General features: G+C 39.7%; 1 protein-coding gene across 8 annotated transcripts in view; it reads left to right on the plus strand.

Moving 5' to 3' along the window:
* The window catches only part of EBF1 (EBF transcription factor 1), a 270,411-nt gene that overhangs the window by 186,092 nt on the left and 66,650 nt on the right, over nucleotides 1-17,669 (plus strand). For 4 of the 8 annotated variants that reach the window (XM_032196852.1, XM_032196857.1, XM_032196854.1 and 1 more), the window contains exon 9: nucleotides 13,179-13,312. In XM_032196852.1, coding sequence (XP_032052743.1) covers nucleotides 13,179-13,312 — 134 coding nt within the window. The remainder of the gene's footprint in view (nucleotides 1-13,178; nucleotides 13,313-17,669) is intronic. The other 4 variants (XM_032196853.1, XM_032196858.1, XM_032196856.1 and 1 more) reach the window with 1 other exon arrangement.

The following is a 17,669-nucleotide window of genomic DNA, read 5'->3' on the forward strand; positions in this document are numbered from 1 at the left end:
ATCTGGGTTGCCATCTGAAAATTATTAATGTTAGTAATAAAGAATAAAAATAAACTACTAATAATTAATATTGGAATGGAGACAAGCTTTGTGTTTGGCCCAAATCCAGAATACAAGAGTTTCAGGAGTGCTTAGCATTGGGAAAAGTGTGCTTTCATTAAAGCCAGGGGTACAACTTCATAAAGTGTTTCTGAAAATCTCAGCCCAAACTGTTTGCTGAGCATAACCAGAAAGCTTTGTGTGTCACAATTAGTCCTTTCTGTTTCCCACCTTCATTCCATGAATTTATAGTTCACTTTGTGACAAAACAAATCCTTAGTGTGAAAGTGACTGTAATATAAGCAATGCTGGTTTATGACCTCATTGAGTGAAGTGGGTAGGGTTAGGAAGTTTATTAAAAAGATCAAGAAAAAGTTTTATGAAAAACTTCTCTAAAGTTTAGCAGTTTGACTTTATTTCTCAAAAGTATTTTATACAATTAGATCTGCAATTTAAGGTGTGAGGGGCACTGTGAGTCGCTCAACAAGATGCGGTCCTTCATGAAGTGGGTGTTAGGACTTTCTAAACTTCTGCGCTGTTTTTGTGGGTCAGAAAGTCACCCCAAATTGTAGGTACCCCAAAGTAATCATTTGGAATTTTCTTGGACATAAAGTCAAACTCAAAGCACTGAAGTGTCTAAAGCTGCATTTAGGTGTCTGGTGGGATTGGAATCACTGGCTAGCTGGATGCTTCCAAAACTCTCATCCCAAATAGTTTTAAAATGCGTATTTTTTAGCGTACTACCGCTCAGTGTCCATTGACAATAGGAGTAGAAGGAAATTCAGAATTAATTATTTTTGGTTAATGCCTTTTCATTATGGCGTTGTGGCAACTCTCCCAGAGGTTCTGTACTTACCCCATGCAAGAACAAAATGCATTTCCCACAGAGGTCCCTGTTTGTGCTGTGCAGTGGCAGCAGGCTTGCTAAATCTCCCCTGCTGTTGGGGACTGCACATACAGCTCGTGTTGCAGTTTGCTGAAAACCCGGTCCTACATATGGAATTCATAGGTTTGGTGTTATCTGATCCATGCTGAGAGGGAAGGCCAGAACTTGGAGGTAAATTGCAGGCCTGACCACAGAGCTGCTTGTCTTCCAAACTACGGCTTTAGTTTGTGGGCTGGGGTTTGAGGTCACAGCGCTCTGCAGCAGCACATTCAGGTGAGAGCGTTGCTGAACTTCCTGGGCTATTCGAGGGGGTGAAGGGGCAAAAATACATTATCTGATCAGATACGGCCCTTTGTGGCATTGAAAAGTAAAGCAACTCTGGTTAGGAGCCCTTTGGGGAAGAATAGGTCTGCTTCTTGTGCAGCAGAAAACCTTCCAAGGGTTATGACCTCGGGGGTTACTGGGGGTGCTGCCCTTTTATCCAGCTGTGCATCTGAGAGGACAGTCATCTGCTGGAAAGCCCAGAGTCAGGTGCCTGGTCAACATCAGCTGCTGAATATTTCTTCCAGACTTACTTCTAGCTGCTTCCTACCTCTGGTATTACAGTTTCATCTTGCTGTGGTCCCTTGGTGCTTTTGGGAGCCAAGGGGGAGCTCCCGGGTCTCCAGAAGTCCAGAGGTGACTGCCCATTTCTGCCCATTGTATAAAGGAAAGGGGATCCTAATTTAGGCAGCCTGACTCAGCTAGAGCTGGAGTTTGGCTTTTTACATGCTGCAATGTCTGAAGTAGGTGGTCTGAATATGGCCCTAAATAAATAAATATAAACATAGCTTGACTTTATCAGACACATTGAAAGAACAACTTCTCTAAGCGTTTGTAGGCTTGAGTCCAAAGTATTCCCTCCTCAGATTTTCAGCATGCTGGTTTTATGTGGTGTCATTGCTGGACAGATACTATGAACTATAAATATATTTTTATGCTGGTGTTTTTGCAAGTAAAGCCTAAATGGCTGGGAGGGGGAGCTTGACCCTGCATTCAGTGCAACACAAAGAACAGAGGAGGAAACGGTCTGAAAGACACTGCACAGGAGAGACAAGGGGGTCTCAGTCTTTGCAGCGCAGCGAGAGATTCTGCTTGAAATTCAGTTCAGGTTACCTTGCCTCCATCTCTGTCCCGCTGCCATCACAAACATGGGCTGAGCATATATTGCATTCCTGAAGTAAACCTCCCAAATAACAACAACAACAACAACGGTAACAAAAAATATTTTGTTTATTTTTCTTATCCATCCTTTCCACCCTGGGTAGTCACTACTTTGTAGTATATTTCTGGCCAGAACAGCAATTTAGTGAAGCCTTCTGACCATTGGGATGCTTTTCTTACAGAAGAGCCAGATTTCCTACCTTTTTCCTTGGCCCAGGGCCTGGAAACCTGAGGCCGTCCATCGGACCTGGGTCTCTCGGTTGGCAGCTCCGCCTAACCTGTCACAGAGACAGGCTGAGCACAGTTTTTGCACATGATGAATATGGATCTTTGCTGCATCTGGCAGGCTGCAACAATGAATGCAGAAGACTGTCATTAATAGATAATAAAAGCAGAAAGCAACAGTAATGGGAATAAGCTTTTCTTTGCTGGGACTGATTATTACTTTTATGTTCTTGGCCTGCGAGTGGATCGAGGCACAAATAACAGCTACCAAAGCTGTGTGCACGCATGTGTTTCGTTGTTGGCTGTTTTTTAATCTGGAATATTTAACCATGATATCTTCAAAGTGCAATTGTGTCATACATTCTCATACACTAATAGATTTCAAAGATGAAGAGCCTTGCTGCTTTATATTTAGTCATGCCTTCATCTATAAATTTATGGCAATATTATGGTTTAATGAATTGAACAAGTCCCAGAACAACAACAGAAATGCTTTTTTGTTTGAATTTAGATATTGCGTACTTTGTTCTTCAAACAAATAATAAAACCAATATGTTTCTTTAGTGGTAAACTTCAGGCTAACTTCATCTCACATTACTAATCAAGTACTCAAGGATATGTTTGTGCATACACATGTGTGTGCGTGTATGGTGAGCAGGCGCTTTCAGTCTTGGTGCTAGACATAGGCTGAAAATTCGTATTCTGATAGCGATAGGCAAACCTCCGAGAACAGATGGAGCAGAGTTCAGCACAAAGGTTTAATCCTATCAGGATGATTCCTGTATGGCCATCTGGATAATCCGGCGCACAAATTCAGCGCCTGTTAAAAATACGTCGTAGGCCAAGATTAGCGTCAGAGATTTTCCACTAGACTTGTTTGTATTTGACTTTATGATTCTCAGGCTCCAGAAAATTGCATTAGGGAGAAGCCTGTGATTTGTGAGAGAAATCAAACGAGGAATAAGAACTCTTAGGGTACTTGAATTTTCCTCGAAGAAACTGGATTACTGGCACTCCCTGCCCCTGCCACAACTGCTTTGTGTTTCTACACGGGTTGTTCTGTTTCTGAAAGACGATTACTGCAAGCTCTCTGTTGTGGGCAGACTTTCTCAATTCAGCTGAACAAAGAGACTTCAGCTAGAAACTAATTTTAGTCAGGGCTCCTGGTTTTGTCCACATGAAATAAGTCGTTTGTTGTAGAATCCATCTCAGGTGAACTTCTTACTCTTCTGCTGTGTAACATAGCAGGGGTCTTGTAACAGATTTGGGGAGGTAGATTAAAGTTTAATCAGCGGTAATATTTAGTTTGGGGTAGTGACGATTTAGATTGAACCCCACATTTCGTCTTAGATAATTTGTGTTGCAGAGCATCATTGACTAAATCTTGCCAGCGTGGCCATCACATGCCAGTGTACATTTGCACATCAAGACTTGCTGCTGTTGTGCTTGGGATGCTGAGATTTTTACACCTTGCAGGGACTAGATGATGTCACTTCAGAACTTTTGTCCAGGCCAGTGTTCTGCTTCTAGAAAGATTTACTGTGAGCGATTTACAGTTTTGATAAGGAAATTAAAGAAGAGAATTTTCCCCAGTTTGCTTGATATAGCCCTCATTCACTCTCTGCATCACCAAAAAATAAAGTATGTGGAACCAGGGCAGTGGTTAAACAAAGCATACATTTAGAAATAGTGCCCACTTGCTCTTCTGTTAGATTGGGATTCAGCAAAACAGTAAACCATAGGGTTAACATTAAGGAAATGACTGGTCCTGTCCTATAAAATGCTTCACTGCTTCAGGACCCCAATTTGCAGCATTGAAGGGGCAGGCAGTTAAGTAGGGTTTTGGGTATGTGAGCTATGTGGTGATGTTTGTTTTGACAAACTTTTAGGGTTGATTTATATTACACATTTTGGGCTTTCATTCGCGAGGTTGGCTTCATCCTCACCCAGAAATTGCATCAGTGTGACTATTTTTAAACTTTAGTGCACTTAAACAGATGCAGTCTCCTTTCTGGACATGTTTATTGTTTTTAAAATAGTCATATTGGCTTAGCAGAGCCCTGTAATTTTATCAGCGGAAGTTAAATCAATAGGAAGCAGTTGAAAGTGAAACAGGGGAGGCATATGGGATTTTTTCATTGTTTTACTAATGTAACTTTTAAAGCCCAACTTCAGATAAAGCACCACAATCTTGTGTGTGTGTGTCACACCTTAGCCCTTTGCATGCTACTGCTTTCAGTGTCCAGTCTTTTAGAAACAAACACTGTTCCTGCACCTTGGATGGAGAAGGAATGAGAAAAAGGGGTGCAGTAATTTGGGGGCTCATCATGAAACATTTCTCCCACCTGGGGATAGAACGTGCTTGTTCATCCTGAGAGGGGAGCATGCACTGCAGCAGTCACTGGGCTGCCGTTGGGTCTGAGCAAACTTGCCCCCCAATTTGAGGAGATGGAAGCACTGCCAGTATTTTGTATACCCTATGTGATACTTCGGGATGTACTGTTTCTCCTTCCAATCCTGTGTGTTTATCCCTGGCACAACTGGGCTGCTCAGGGTACCAGTGTGTCAGCCCTAGAGCTGGAGCAAATAGCTGCATCGGTTCAGGCAGAGTGCGATGCTTGGTTAAGAGCGGACACAACCAGTCCCTTGTGGCCAACTCAAAATAATAATCTTCTAACTTTGGCATAAAAATAATGAATGCAAAAATTATAGTTTTAAACCTTCTTGAAATTTCCTTTTCTTCTTTTAAAATAAATTTTGAAATGCAAATCTTATTCTGAAATATAAAGTCAGAACAGTCCATTGAAAATATCACAGTAAAATTGTTAGGTTTCTTGAAATATATACATAGCATATATATTTCAATAGTAACTGCATATATATTATTAATATATGTATATATTTTGGTCAAGTTTTACTGAGTTGCAGTGAAGTAAGGACTCTTACTGCTTTATTCATTTTTGGAAAGCAGGAAGTACCTCCAAAAGTCAAAACCAATCAACGAACCCCCCAAAACTTCCTCTTTGATGTGAAGGTGTTTAAAAGAAAGAATGAACATGCATCTCTTGCAATCACATAGAGATTACAACTATTATTTTTTATGGAAATGTTTTAAGTAAAATGTGTAGCGTATTTGGGAATTTTTTGCAACAGATCTCTCATTATTCAGCATTGCATTCTTCCTCCATGTAATCATGTTTCAGACAGCTATCAACAACTGAAAGCTTTGGACATTCTTAAGGACAGAGAAACACAGAGGACTCAGTGAAATGCAACTTTGGTATCTGAGGCATCAGCAAGGATGAAAGAGAAGCACTGGCTTAGGTATTGATTGTAGGTGGAATATTATGCCAGGTAATTTACATTTTCAATTCCCATTAATGAGAACTCACCATCCAAACGGTTAGGCAGAAAATCACAGCCAATACCTTTAATTTCACTACTTGAAAACAGACACAAAGGGAAACTTCCGTCCCTTCCCCCAACCTGGAGGAATCACACGACGCATGTATTTTTGGTTTGGTGATTTCACCCAGTGCAGACGTCACAAAGTACCAGAGGGAGGTTTCCATTTTTGGCAGGGTGTTGTAATCTTTACAGCTTGTAAACGGTAAGTCCCAAATATTGAGATGCTGTAGAGCAGGGAGCTAGGAAGGGGTGGTGGGGCATTACATCCTCATGCCTGTGTTGCATAAAGCTGCATGAGTTATCTCCTTGAGAGGGAAACCTCTGTTACCCTGTTTCCTGCACAGCAGCTGCTTATCGTCAGGAGAGAATAGGAGAGAGAGCAGGCTGTGATATGAAAAGGAAAGCAGGAAGATCATCACTTTACTAAGATAAACAGCAAATGCATTGTTTAGCTTGAGAGTGAAGATTTAATGCTCTGGTACAATATGTAAAAAGCTTGCCACATTCCCTTTTGCTGAAGTTAGCCTATGACTAACTCTTTGGGCTGGTCCTGCAGACTTTTCCCATCCAGGCTGGTTTGGTAAACTTCAGTTCAGTTGCTTTCAATTGCTTGTGCTGGGTACGACTCCAGCAACGCCTCCTCACTCTGGCATGGTACAAGCACAGAAACTTTTTAGGGTTCCCTCTTTTTCAGCATGCTTGAAGGATGTACTCCAATGAACATCTTTGGCTCCAGAGTGCCATGGGAAAAGAATTTAGGTTCAGGTCGTTCCTGGTCACTGCCCTACTCAGAGGTGCAAGCTCTGCGTGATTTCTGTGGCTATGGGCTACCTGTAGGTGGATCTACACAAGATGATATGGGAAAGCTTCAGAAATCCCAGAGTTAGCACTGGGTTGCTGCTTTATCCATTTGATTCCCTGCAATGCCGAGTAGTCATAGCGTCTCTGTTCCTAAAATCAGTAGATTGACATTAGTATTTCTGCTGTTAGCTCTTGTACAACGATGAATGGGCTCTGGGCTGCACGGGGTGGTCTACATGTAACCTAAGTGTCTTAAAATGGGAAAACCCATTTTCATATCCATTACATAGCTCTTGGCAGCACTGCATAAAACACTGCCCAACTATCTGAAAAAAATCATGTTCCTTATTCTGCAACTTCTTCAGCTGGGTTTTTAAGTGCTTACTTAAGTGGTTTGTTGAATTGCAACTTGAATAATCATGGTTTTGAGTGCTTAATACTGATTTGTCTTGATGCTCTGAAAATTGTTAGCCTGGCAAAAGTGTTTAACAGGTTGCAGGATCAGATCCTTGATCTGTGGCGCATTTATATAGTTAGTCTGGAATTGGGTTTTACCCAAGGAAAAAGAATTAAATTAAACTCCAAATATTTTCAGTACTTCCTCTAAGATATACGTTTTCTCTTTCTCTGAAATTCCAATTTTAACTGGCTTTATGCAGCTCTCCTTGCGTGTCACAATACTCTCAAAGAGAAGAAAAATAAAAGCATGTACCCCATCATTTAAACTCCTGTTGTGATGCAGCAACTCTTGTCAGAGCCTCATCTGTGGAATAATGGAGAATGAAACCACACTTCATGATAAAAACTGCAGGCGAGGTCATTCTTACAGTCACTAGCACAAACTGGATATTAATCATAGTGCAAATACATTTCAGAAGCTAAATAAGAGCAGTCCCAGAGTCCTGCTGATAGCTGTGCATCCCACTAATTCACCTCGGTGAAAATGTACCTCTAAGCTCAATTAACCCCTATTCCAAGGCCACCCATAAACTTTGTGGTAAATACGTTTTTCCCCCCTGCCTCTGCTTTCTATCAATGGAATAGATCATTTCTGTTGGGGGATAAAATGCTCTCTCTGCTTATAAACATGGGTCCCTCATTAAGAATAGGAGAGGTCCGGTGTCTAAGGGATGTGTATCAGCAGCTCATTGATTCTGTGACTTTGGATGTTCGATGCTCCTGAGGGCATCTGCTGCTGCTCCTGTCTCTGGTTGCTATTTGAGGCAGGTAGAAATGCCCAGGAGGCAGACGGATGGCGATGTGGGGGGAGAGGGATTTCCTCCTGCAATTGCCTGCACACAAGTTGGTTGTTAAACATGTGCAGGAAGCTCTGAGGAGGCGTTATTGCTGTTGTTTTGTTGTTATTATTGTTATTAGTATTATTAGTACCATTATTATTCTCCCTTCTAAGCATTGTTCAGAGGCAAATTGGAAATGTGGTAATTAGGCCCTGGCTGGTAGTGTAGTATTAGTGTCCTGAGCCAAAGTTCAACGCCCTGAAATGAAATTTAAACCAATTAATCTGTTAGATTTTTATCGCTTGTCCGTGTTTTCTCAGCAATTCCCTCAGCACGCGGCCTTTGATCAACTCTCATACAAAAGCTAAAATGTGTGCCTGCTGCTAGCAAGATGGGGCTGACATTAACATGGCACTCATAAAACAATCAGAGCAGTGAAGCCCTCAAACAGACAGGGCATAGTAATATTTAATAAAAGCGCACACATAATCTTCAGAATTAGCATTTTGTGCCTTGCAGTACCTTTGGGAGAAGAGCTTTTATTTGTGGAGTGATCATTATTATAACAAAGAAGAGCTACCTAATAATTTCCACTTTAACTCTGCAATATGCCACAAGCATTTCTGAACCATTATGCTAAACTGTGGCGGGGTAATCATTTTATTGTCACAGTTTGAAGGAAGAAAAATCCCCTGTATATGGGTAGCTAGGGGAGCAGGGGAACACTGGAACACACTGGTGCATACACACAGCAAAAAACTTTTCCTTTTTGCTACCCATGAGCTGAAGTTGGTACCTAGCATCCTCTGTATGGATGATGGCAAGATTTTACCAGCATGTATGCTAAGGAAAGATGAAGATTTCAGAAGGACATTGTTCTTCTTGAAATTCATTAAAAATGCTTTTGCTCATAAATCCTTACAATTTATTGATAGAGACCTTAGCTTTGAAGTCAGCAGCAAAATTCCCACTGGTTTCTGTAAGTTTGGGACTGCTCCTTCTAAAATCTGTCAGTTAACTCAAACCACAAAAGCAGTGCACTAAAATGTGTCAGATGTTAACATTGGGTTGTCTTGGTATTATGCAAAGGAGAGCAGCTCATTAAGGTTCATAACTTCTAGGCCATTTCAGCAGGTGGAGGATGTGGCCGCATCACCTTCAGTGAGGAGCTGCATGTTTGAGGGGTAATAGTTTTTCCTTAGTCCAAGAGAATCTGGAAAACATACAGTGAATATGGTTTAATAAAACCAGAAACAGAGTTTCTTTAAATCTTACCTGATAGTTACCAAACTCTTTTGTTTCCAGTTACAGTGAGATTCCAACTCTTCACTTAAAAAAAAAAAAAAAAAAAAAAAAAAAGGTTAAAATATGTAATTATTATTTTTTATTATAATTCTTCTCTGGACTGTCTGTGCAAGTCTGTGTTATCAATAATGTTTAGTTCATTGCCTTTATTTGAAGTGGCCTAAAGTCTTTCACTGCATTTTTTTTTTTTTTTTTTTTTAATAAATGATGCCTTGGTGTTACAGAAAGGCACCTAAAGTGATAATATTTTGAAACAAAATATTTATTTTTTCTTGGAAATTTTAAAAAGTGTAATAGCTAATTTCAGATAGAGATTTTGGAGCTTTGCATGCTGAGAGAAAAAAAAAAAAAAAAAAAAAAAAAAAAGTTCTGTGCTTTGGTTTCTCTTGTGACCAAAACAAAATGTGAAAAATTAAAGTCTCCAATGAAAAGATTATTCTGCCTAGCTCTGTTTTCCTAGGGTTGCACAGAAGTAAACACCTTCCAGACTGCACTTTGCAAGTTGCCAAATGATTAACAGAAGAACTATGAAGAGCTGAGGGCCTGAGCTGGCCAGACATGTGTAGCAGGGGCATAAACAGAGCTGAGCTCAGAGCATTGCCCCCTCCCAGTGTCACCTCTGGTGGTGCTGGCAGCTGGGACCTGATACTTCCATCATCCTTCCCGGTGCTCCAAGAAAAGGGCCTGGGAAACACAAAGGTTTAGCAAGACCAGTGTCTCAAACAACACTGGTTGTCACAAATTCGTCATTGTGTAAACATGTTTTGTGCCTCCAAAAACAGGTAGCAGTCTGGGTGCCTCCGTCAGCGTGTCTCCTTGGGCGTTCTTGGGATGCAGCCATCAGCGCGGCTTCCCTTGTGGGGCAGCACCTTCTTGCAGCCCTTCCAGTCTTTACAGAGATTTGTGTTTTAAGATAAAAGGGAGAGCTGTGTGGGGAAAGCTGGGAAGGCCCCCTGGGTTTTTGTGTCGGTCTCAAGTGAAAATAACACCCTGAATTTTGGGGGGAGCAGGTAGTACTCTCTTTGCTTCTCAGGTAGCGCTTTGCTTATTAAACTACCAAGTCCTGACTTTGTCTCCTCAGAGGAGATGTCCTGGGACATTGCCAGCAGTTTCACTGAGCTTATATTTAAGCAGCAGTTTCATTGGCTTTATATTTAAATAAAATTACATGTATATGTGGTCACCTTGACTTGGTGAGTGAGTGTATCCCAATGAAAAGCCCACAGCTCCGGTTCAGCACAGGGACCTGATCATCTGCTTGAAGCCCCACTGATCACGATGGGACTTGGCAGAGATTTGATATCAAACGCTTACACGTATAAAAAGTCAGGACTGAATACACAAACAACACATGGGGTGCAGCACCTTGCACTCAGTAGCGCAGTGTAGGTAGTGCAAAGAACATCGCAGGATAAGCAGCAAGACCTTTAGGGGGGACCTGCAACTGCACAACAGTATTTTGCATTAATTTTAAAGATGAATTGAATCTATAATTTTGAAGCTTGCATATGTTTTCTGTTAATGGCTTATGGTCTCAAACAGCTTTTATTCACTGGTATTTAGGAAAGAAATGTTGCCTATAGTCTTTAAGAAAAGTAGCTTGTTCTCTAACACATGGGAAACTGATTATCTTTGGGTTTTATTGTGGTGTGTGTGTCCACAATCAACTGGAAATACTGGAAAGGGTGTAATTTGGAAGTGATTTTATTTTTTATTTATGAAAAGCTTTGATTCTATGAAAGGCCTAGATGGCCTTTTGAAAAGCTGCTTTCACTGTAAATCCATTGCTGTGAGCTCGGCTGAAAGGAAAGCATTTGGTTTGGACTTTGCAATGGTTTTATGTACAGTTTTATGCAAGTAACTTGAATCCAAATTAAACATATTGAAGTTACTTCTGTGTGTGCGCTGCATTTTCATGATGGTAATGTTAGGATGTTTCTTTTGTTAGCTCATGTAAAAGTTAACGGCTGTTCTCTGCCAAGTTTGAAGCAGAGTAGTGATTTTTTTCTGTGTGTTTGTGTTTTTTGCTGGAGCTGGCATCCCCATCAGCTTAAGTAGTGGAAAACTTTGTGCCTGACACTTACAACCTTTTGTAGGTAGGAACAGGCTCTGTTTGCTCACTGTGCATGCTCTCCATCACTGTAGCATTGCCCACAGAAACACTCACTGTTCAGGGTGACTCAACAGCTCACTTTCCAGCTCACTCCTGCTCCCCAGCTTCGTGCCTGCCTGTCCTGCCCAGGAGCTTGAAGGAATCTTCTCGCCAGCCTCACTGATTCTTGCCATTAGCTCCAACCAGCCAGAACTTCATTAAATAATCATAAAGATGCACAGTATCTCTTAAACATTTTGTGGCTGGAGCATTCTAAAGCAGACTTCGTGAATTACTTAATTTACTGTCTTTACATTTAGAAGAAAGCAGGACAGGGGCTGTGCCACCACGTAACCATGTTAAGTAATTCATGGGTGCAAGCATGTTACCCTGGGTTGTTCTCATATGTGGGTGGCTTTCACACTCGTGTTTTCCTACCAAGTCCTTACCCAATAAAGTACCTGAGTGCTCTCCCTTGGGTATGCCAGCAAATACTCAGCGTAGAACCAAATACTCAGTTAGAACCAAAAAAGCAGCTCAGACAGCCTTTTGACCAAGTGGTAATGGACAACCAAACGCCAGCAACCTTACAAGAGGTATATATGCAGATATTTGCATGTAGCTAACGAAGTCCTGCTGACTGGCACCTGAATGACATTGCAAGCCTCAGTGCAGGCAATGGTGCAACCCTTCATGTGATTTCAGTGGATCCAGCCTCTTTTGTGAGCGGAGGTGTGGGTTCACAGCTAAAGGGAAGTATCAGTCTTTTCAACATTGAGGCTGACTGATGGAGTTTTGCTGCTCCTTAAGGTATCCATCTCTTGTGGCTAATGAAATTGTGGAGTTACCCTTTTTACTTAAAGCAGTACCTAATGGCGTGGTGTCATATTTCTCCCTCCTGCAGTTTTAGCAAGGAGAAATGGGTGGTATTTGAGTTGGAATTACTTGTTTTCATCAACCTGTAAGGCCAATGTGAGACTCAACAGCTGAGAGTCATCCAGGCCTTTTTGGCTTATTCAGGTTGTTTTTACAGTAGTGTTATTCTACTGGATTCAAGACAGTTAAATTATGATGTACGCCGGTACTGCAGAGGAGAATCAGTCTGTGGATGTTTATATTGCCCTACCCCACCAGTATATAAAGCTGACATTGCTCCTGCTTACATAGTCTTAATACAGATGATCTTACACCTAGATTTGAGTTTACTGGTTTGAGTTCTGCTCACATTTTCAACATCCACTCAGGAGGCACTTACTACATATGATGCCAAGAAAGTGGCTCATGAAAGTGGGAACAGACTCTATGAATAAGGCAAAATACATTGCACGTGTTTCTTAGTTATCCAGAAGATGCAACATAACCAGGGTGACAAGGTGGCAGGGTTGTGGTTAATTTTTTTTACTTTTTTTATTTTTTTTTTGTAGTTGCTAAAGCATTTAGCAGGGCAGGGTGGTTTAATACTAGAATAAACTGGATCTCATTGCAAAAGACTTAAAGAAATACCGAAGGTTACACCCTTTGTTATTTAGCCAATATTTTCCATAATATTTATGGGAGTTTCCTTGAGTAGTTTAGGTTATGATGGATAATAAAGCAAGCTCACTGGAGGTTGTTTTATTAACTCAGATATTCCACATTTCATCTACAATAAAGATAGGGCCTGGATTTTTTCTAATTTTCAATTGATCTCTGCCTATTATGCTATGATTTTTTGTTGTTGTTCTTGATATAGGTTTAAGGTGTGTGTGTTTTTAAGTGGATAACAAAACCAAACAAATTAATTGATTAAAAAAAAAAAAATACTTTCAAAGATACAGTTTGAAGTCATGCACATGTACTAGAAAGAACACGATTGCTGAAATCTTTGTGTTAGTAAGGGGAGAAAATGAAAGCTCCTTTTATTTTATTTTTCTCAAGTCTTCTATCATTAAAATCTGGTTCTAACAGCAGAATACTTCTCTTTTTCATGTGTGTTGAAAAGCAGCTACACCATGTATCAAAGCCATCAGTCCAAGTGAAGGATGGACTACAGGAGGTGCCACTGTCATCATCATAGGAGACAATTTCTTTGATGGGTTACAGGTCATATTCGGCACCATGCTGGTTTGGAGTGAGGTAGGTGTTGTCTGAACGGTAATGTCTAATAGCTTTGTCTAGCTTATAGCTAGCCTGTCCTTTTTCTATGCCACATGCTAAATCAGCAACAAATTTTTAGATGTGAATCCTTTCCTTGTTCAGTTTTATGAAAATAATTAGTCAAATTTACCTGTGGCAGAAGTACATTATAGCCAGGGGATTTCCATCTCCTCTCACTGGCCTAGAATTTACCTCAGTGTCTTTTACTCCAAGAAAAGGAAAGGATAAATGATTTTCTGAATAATTCTGCATTTAGCACTACAATAGCTAAGGGCCAACAGGAAATAAGTGTTTAGGCCCTACTGTCTAGGGAAACTGGCTACTTGTAGCTGCAGCTAAATGAGGTGGGGATTGCAGAAATTCAGCATCTTTGAATAAAATGTCCTGAAAGTGTAGGTGCTCGGTGTAAGTACCAGCCACATAATTGCAGTTGAATATACAATATTGTATCCACAGTGGAAAATACAGCCTTATCATATCCAGCCATGTCCTCTATAGTTTCAGAGTAACCCTTTTTGTTTGTTTGCTTGTTTCTCTCTCTTTTTTTTTTCTTTTTTTTTTTTTCCTTTTTTTTTTTTTCCTTTTCTCTGTTTCTCCCAGCTACCTAAATCCTCTCTTCTCCTGAAACATTATTAAACATGGAGTCTGATATTCCCCCACAGCCTGTGGAATATTAAATCCCAGGCAGCATCACCTAAACGGTCAATTCCAGTATGCAGGACAAAGTTCCCACTGGCTTCCCTAGCATGGAAAGGCAGCTCAAAGGAAAGGTTTGAGTGTTGCCTTTATGGCTTTCCAAAGGAAATGGGAAGTTTTATAAGAAATTGATATATTCAGGAGTTTAGTACTGAAATAAATAAGTTAAGAAACAAACCATCATTTCCAAACTAGCTTACCTAATGACATGAGGATCTTCTGATCTTTTGCCTTATATCTTATATTAAATCAATATTTAATTCATATCCAGTACATTTTTCTTACTGATTCTGTTGCATATACAGCAGCTTTTTTTTTTTTTTTTTTTTTTTTTTTTTCCCCCCCATATGAAGAGTATCCTCTAATGTCCTTCATAGGCTTCACTGCTCTCTCTGTCTCTCTCATTCTTCCACTTGAGGACAAGTGTGGATGAAAGGGCATTCCAGAAAAGGAGATATTTTAAATGAGCCCTATTCTGAAGCCCTTATGTGATCATGAAAGTGCCCCCTGGGTCCAGTGTAAGCATTTTGTGTGTTAGGATTGAAGCCATTATGGCTACAGACATTTAAAAAGGAAAGGTGAAGAGGCTGGGAGGAAATTGCTCTGGTTTTGGTACTGCAGAATTGGATCTTTCATTATAAATCTTGATTCTATTTATTAGTGGAAGCCTTTAATTGGCAGTTTCTAACCTCAGGTAAGTGAGAGTTGGTAAAAATATTGTTGATGATGGTCACAAGTCCTTGCCATAAAATTAATAATGTTAGAGGGGCTCCAGATCAAAGTCTGTGTTTGCTGTGAATGCTATAATGGGCTGCGAGTAGGCTTTGACTCCAAACTGTTTCACTGTCTCTCCCTTAAAGAATTGCTTCACGGTTTCATAACCTATTGGAGTGACAGACATTCTATAGGGGAAAATAAATTACTTCTAAAAGAAGCAGACAAACATGGTAAACAAGCGCAGAAAGGCATAAGCTGAGTGAACCCTAAATAACAGTGATCTATAAATACTTCAAATTACATATACAAGCCACATACAAAATTTGTTCATTTGCCCTCCCATGTCTAAAAATGTCTGGCACATTTTTGATACTCAGGAAGAATATTTTTGTTTTACTTTAACAGAGTGTAGGATTGGACTACTGATTTCTGAAATTCAGTACAATTTCAAACCTGGAGCAGGTTCATACCAAGCTGCCAGTCAGGCCTGGTTTTGAGCAAACTTGGGCAAATTATTTTGTAATTGAATTCAAGAAGAATTCTCAATTTCATCCCGTTGTTTCACTAAGCTGCAAAAAAAATCCAAAACAAAACTAGACAGCAGGAAGCTAAAGAAAAATAATGAGTGTTGCAAAGTATCTTCCCATGGATTTGTCTAGCATCACTTCAAATTGTAATTGCAAGCGGTTTGGGAGATGAAGTCTAATATTTAAATTAAGCATCATTTTGCCACAGACTTTGCATGGGACCTTGGGCAAATCACATAATCTGCTTAAAGTTCAATTCCCTTTCTCTAACATTATAATAAGATTAGTCACCTTCTTCAGAGAGGTGCTGGGAAGATAATTATCCTAAAGGTTCTATATTACTCAGATTTTATTATAGCAAAATCCATGTAAGTACCTGAGACGCATGGATATTTAAAGTATAAATCCTACCACAGTTCAGAAGCAAAATTTGAAGCCAAAAAACATTGTTCATTTTAAGGGTGTATTTGTTGCTGTCAAGCAGCATATGTTATAAATAATTTGAAATGTAAATAATATATTTTTAATTTATTTTACATGTATTCAAGTTTTGTAATTGAAATATTTATATGCTTGAAATGGAGTTGACTGTGTTAAAAAAGGAGGTTTAAAATGGTTTCTGAAACACATATTTATTATTTAAACATATATTTTAGTTGTAAACACTCTAACATAATTACAACCTTTCTCAGCCAGGGAGAACTAAATAAAAACTTAATTTGTCACATTAATTTTGTGCAAAAATGCAGATACCCTAAGCCAGTGGGTTCAATTAATCCTTAACTCCAATATTACTTCATAAAAACGACTTTAAGAGCCACAGTTGATATTTTTAGAATACAGTAAAATGGACCATCTATTGCCTTTTTTTTCGAGGGACTTTTCATGAATGGTAGACAAATAATATTGATATATCGTGCACATGCTGAATCTGGACAGACAGCTCCCAGTAAATAGTCTGTTTGTGAGATAGACTCTGCCTTTCTGTTTGCCCAGTCCACAAACAGGAGGATTTGTTATTTACAGTTTTTACCCAGCACTCTGGTTCTGTGCATTGCTGCAAATATTCCAAATCTGAGCTGCTGATAAAATCCTCTGCTGTTTCTCTCTCTTGTTGAGGGGGGGTGGAGGGGGTTGTAATTCCAAGAGTCGAGTTTCAGGACAAACACACATGATTATGAAGACAAAATTAGTTTCTTATAAATATTCCACAATATTTGCTTAAAATGAGCTATTTCTTCAAACATTTTCCTGCCAAGAACATTCCTCCAGCTGCACAGAGTCAGCTGGAAACAACTTCTTTCTTTTCTATTAAGAAAAGATGAACCACTGAAACATCAGTTCTTTTACCTTTGTACAGCACAAAAACAGAGGCTGATTTTTTTATGCTGCTGAATCAAATTCTGTGACTTTTTTTTTTTGTTTTGCTTTTGATGTTTATTATTGATTTTGGAAGTCTTTCTTTTTGTGTGCTTATTCTGGAGGCCTGACTCATTTTTTAAAAAATGGGTAGGCACCCTCTTTCTGAAAACCAAGACTTATTAATCAGCATCTGGATGCCCAGTATTGAGTCATGCAAAGTCACTGGTCACTTTTGAAAATATAGATACCTTGAGGGCTCTGTTTCCACTGAAAGCCATTCATTACCTTCAGTGGGTAGGATTATTATTATTTTTTTTTCATTCCTGTCCTAATGGTCCTTCTCACACAGAGTCCAAGTTAAATTTATGGCTGATTGTCACCATTTCCCTAACCACAAACCAGAGCTCAAGCATGCAAAAATAAACTAGTGACTCAGATTAATGACATCTTCTTGTAAAATGTCACTTTTCAAAAAAAGAAAGTAACCTGGCACTCTTCAGTGTGTGAAATGATGCTGTATCACACAAGAATGTCTAGAATATATTAGCAAACCACAGAAAGAGGCTTGTTGTACATACTCAAACTAAATGTGTTTTGGATTTTGAAGGACACGCACCTCCCTCCATTCTGAATATCTCTAATTCAGGTTTTAATCCAATCCACAGCATGTCCCCGGCTGACAAGTAGGAGTTTATATAAAACAGCTAATGCAGTTGCCAAATACCAGACTGATTCACTTGAAAATCCCTTGGTAAAAAGGGTCCTGTTGCTACTTTTCTATCCAGCTCCAGATCTCAATTTATCAAATACTGGAAAAGGAAGTTGGATCTAGGACTTTGGCTGGCAGGTTCATCTCCAAATCACAAGCTAATGACTTGCTCAGGATTTACATCTGAAAAATATGCTTAGAAATGTAGGTAACCCATATTTACAAATCCTTATTTCTTGGCACGTTAGTTGTTAATGCACAAAGTGTTCTCACGTGAGGTTGGAGTATCAAAATAGCTTAAGTGGGTGAGACATGGAGGTTCATC

The sequence above is a fragment of the Aythya fuligula genome, chromosome 14, assembly GCF_009819795.1.
Source record: "Aythya fuligula isolate bAytFul2 chromosome 14, bAytFul2.pri, whole genome shotgun sequence".
In the NCBI taxonomy this organism is placed as follows: domain Eukaryota; kingdom Metazoa; phylum Chordata; class Aves; order Anseriformes; family Anatidae; genus Aythya; species Aythya fuligula.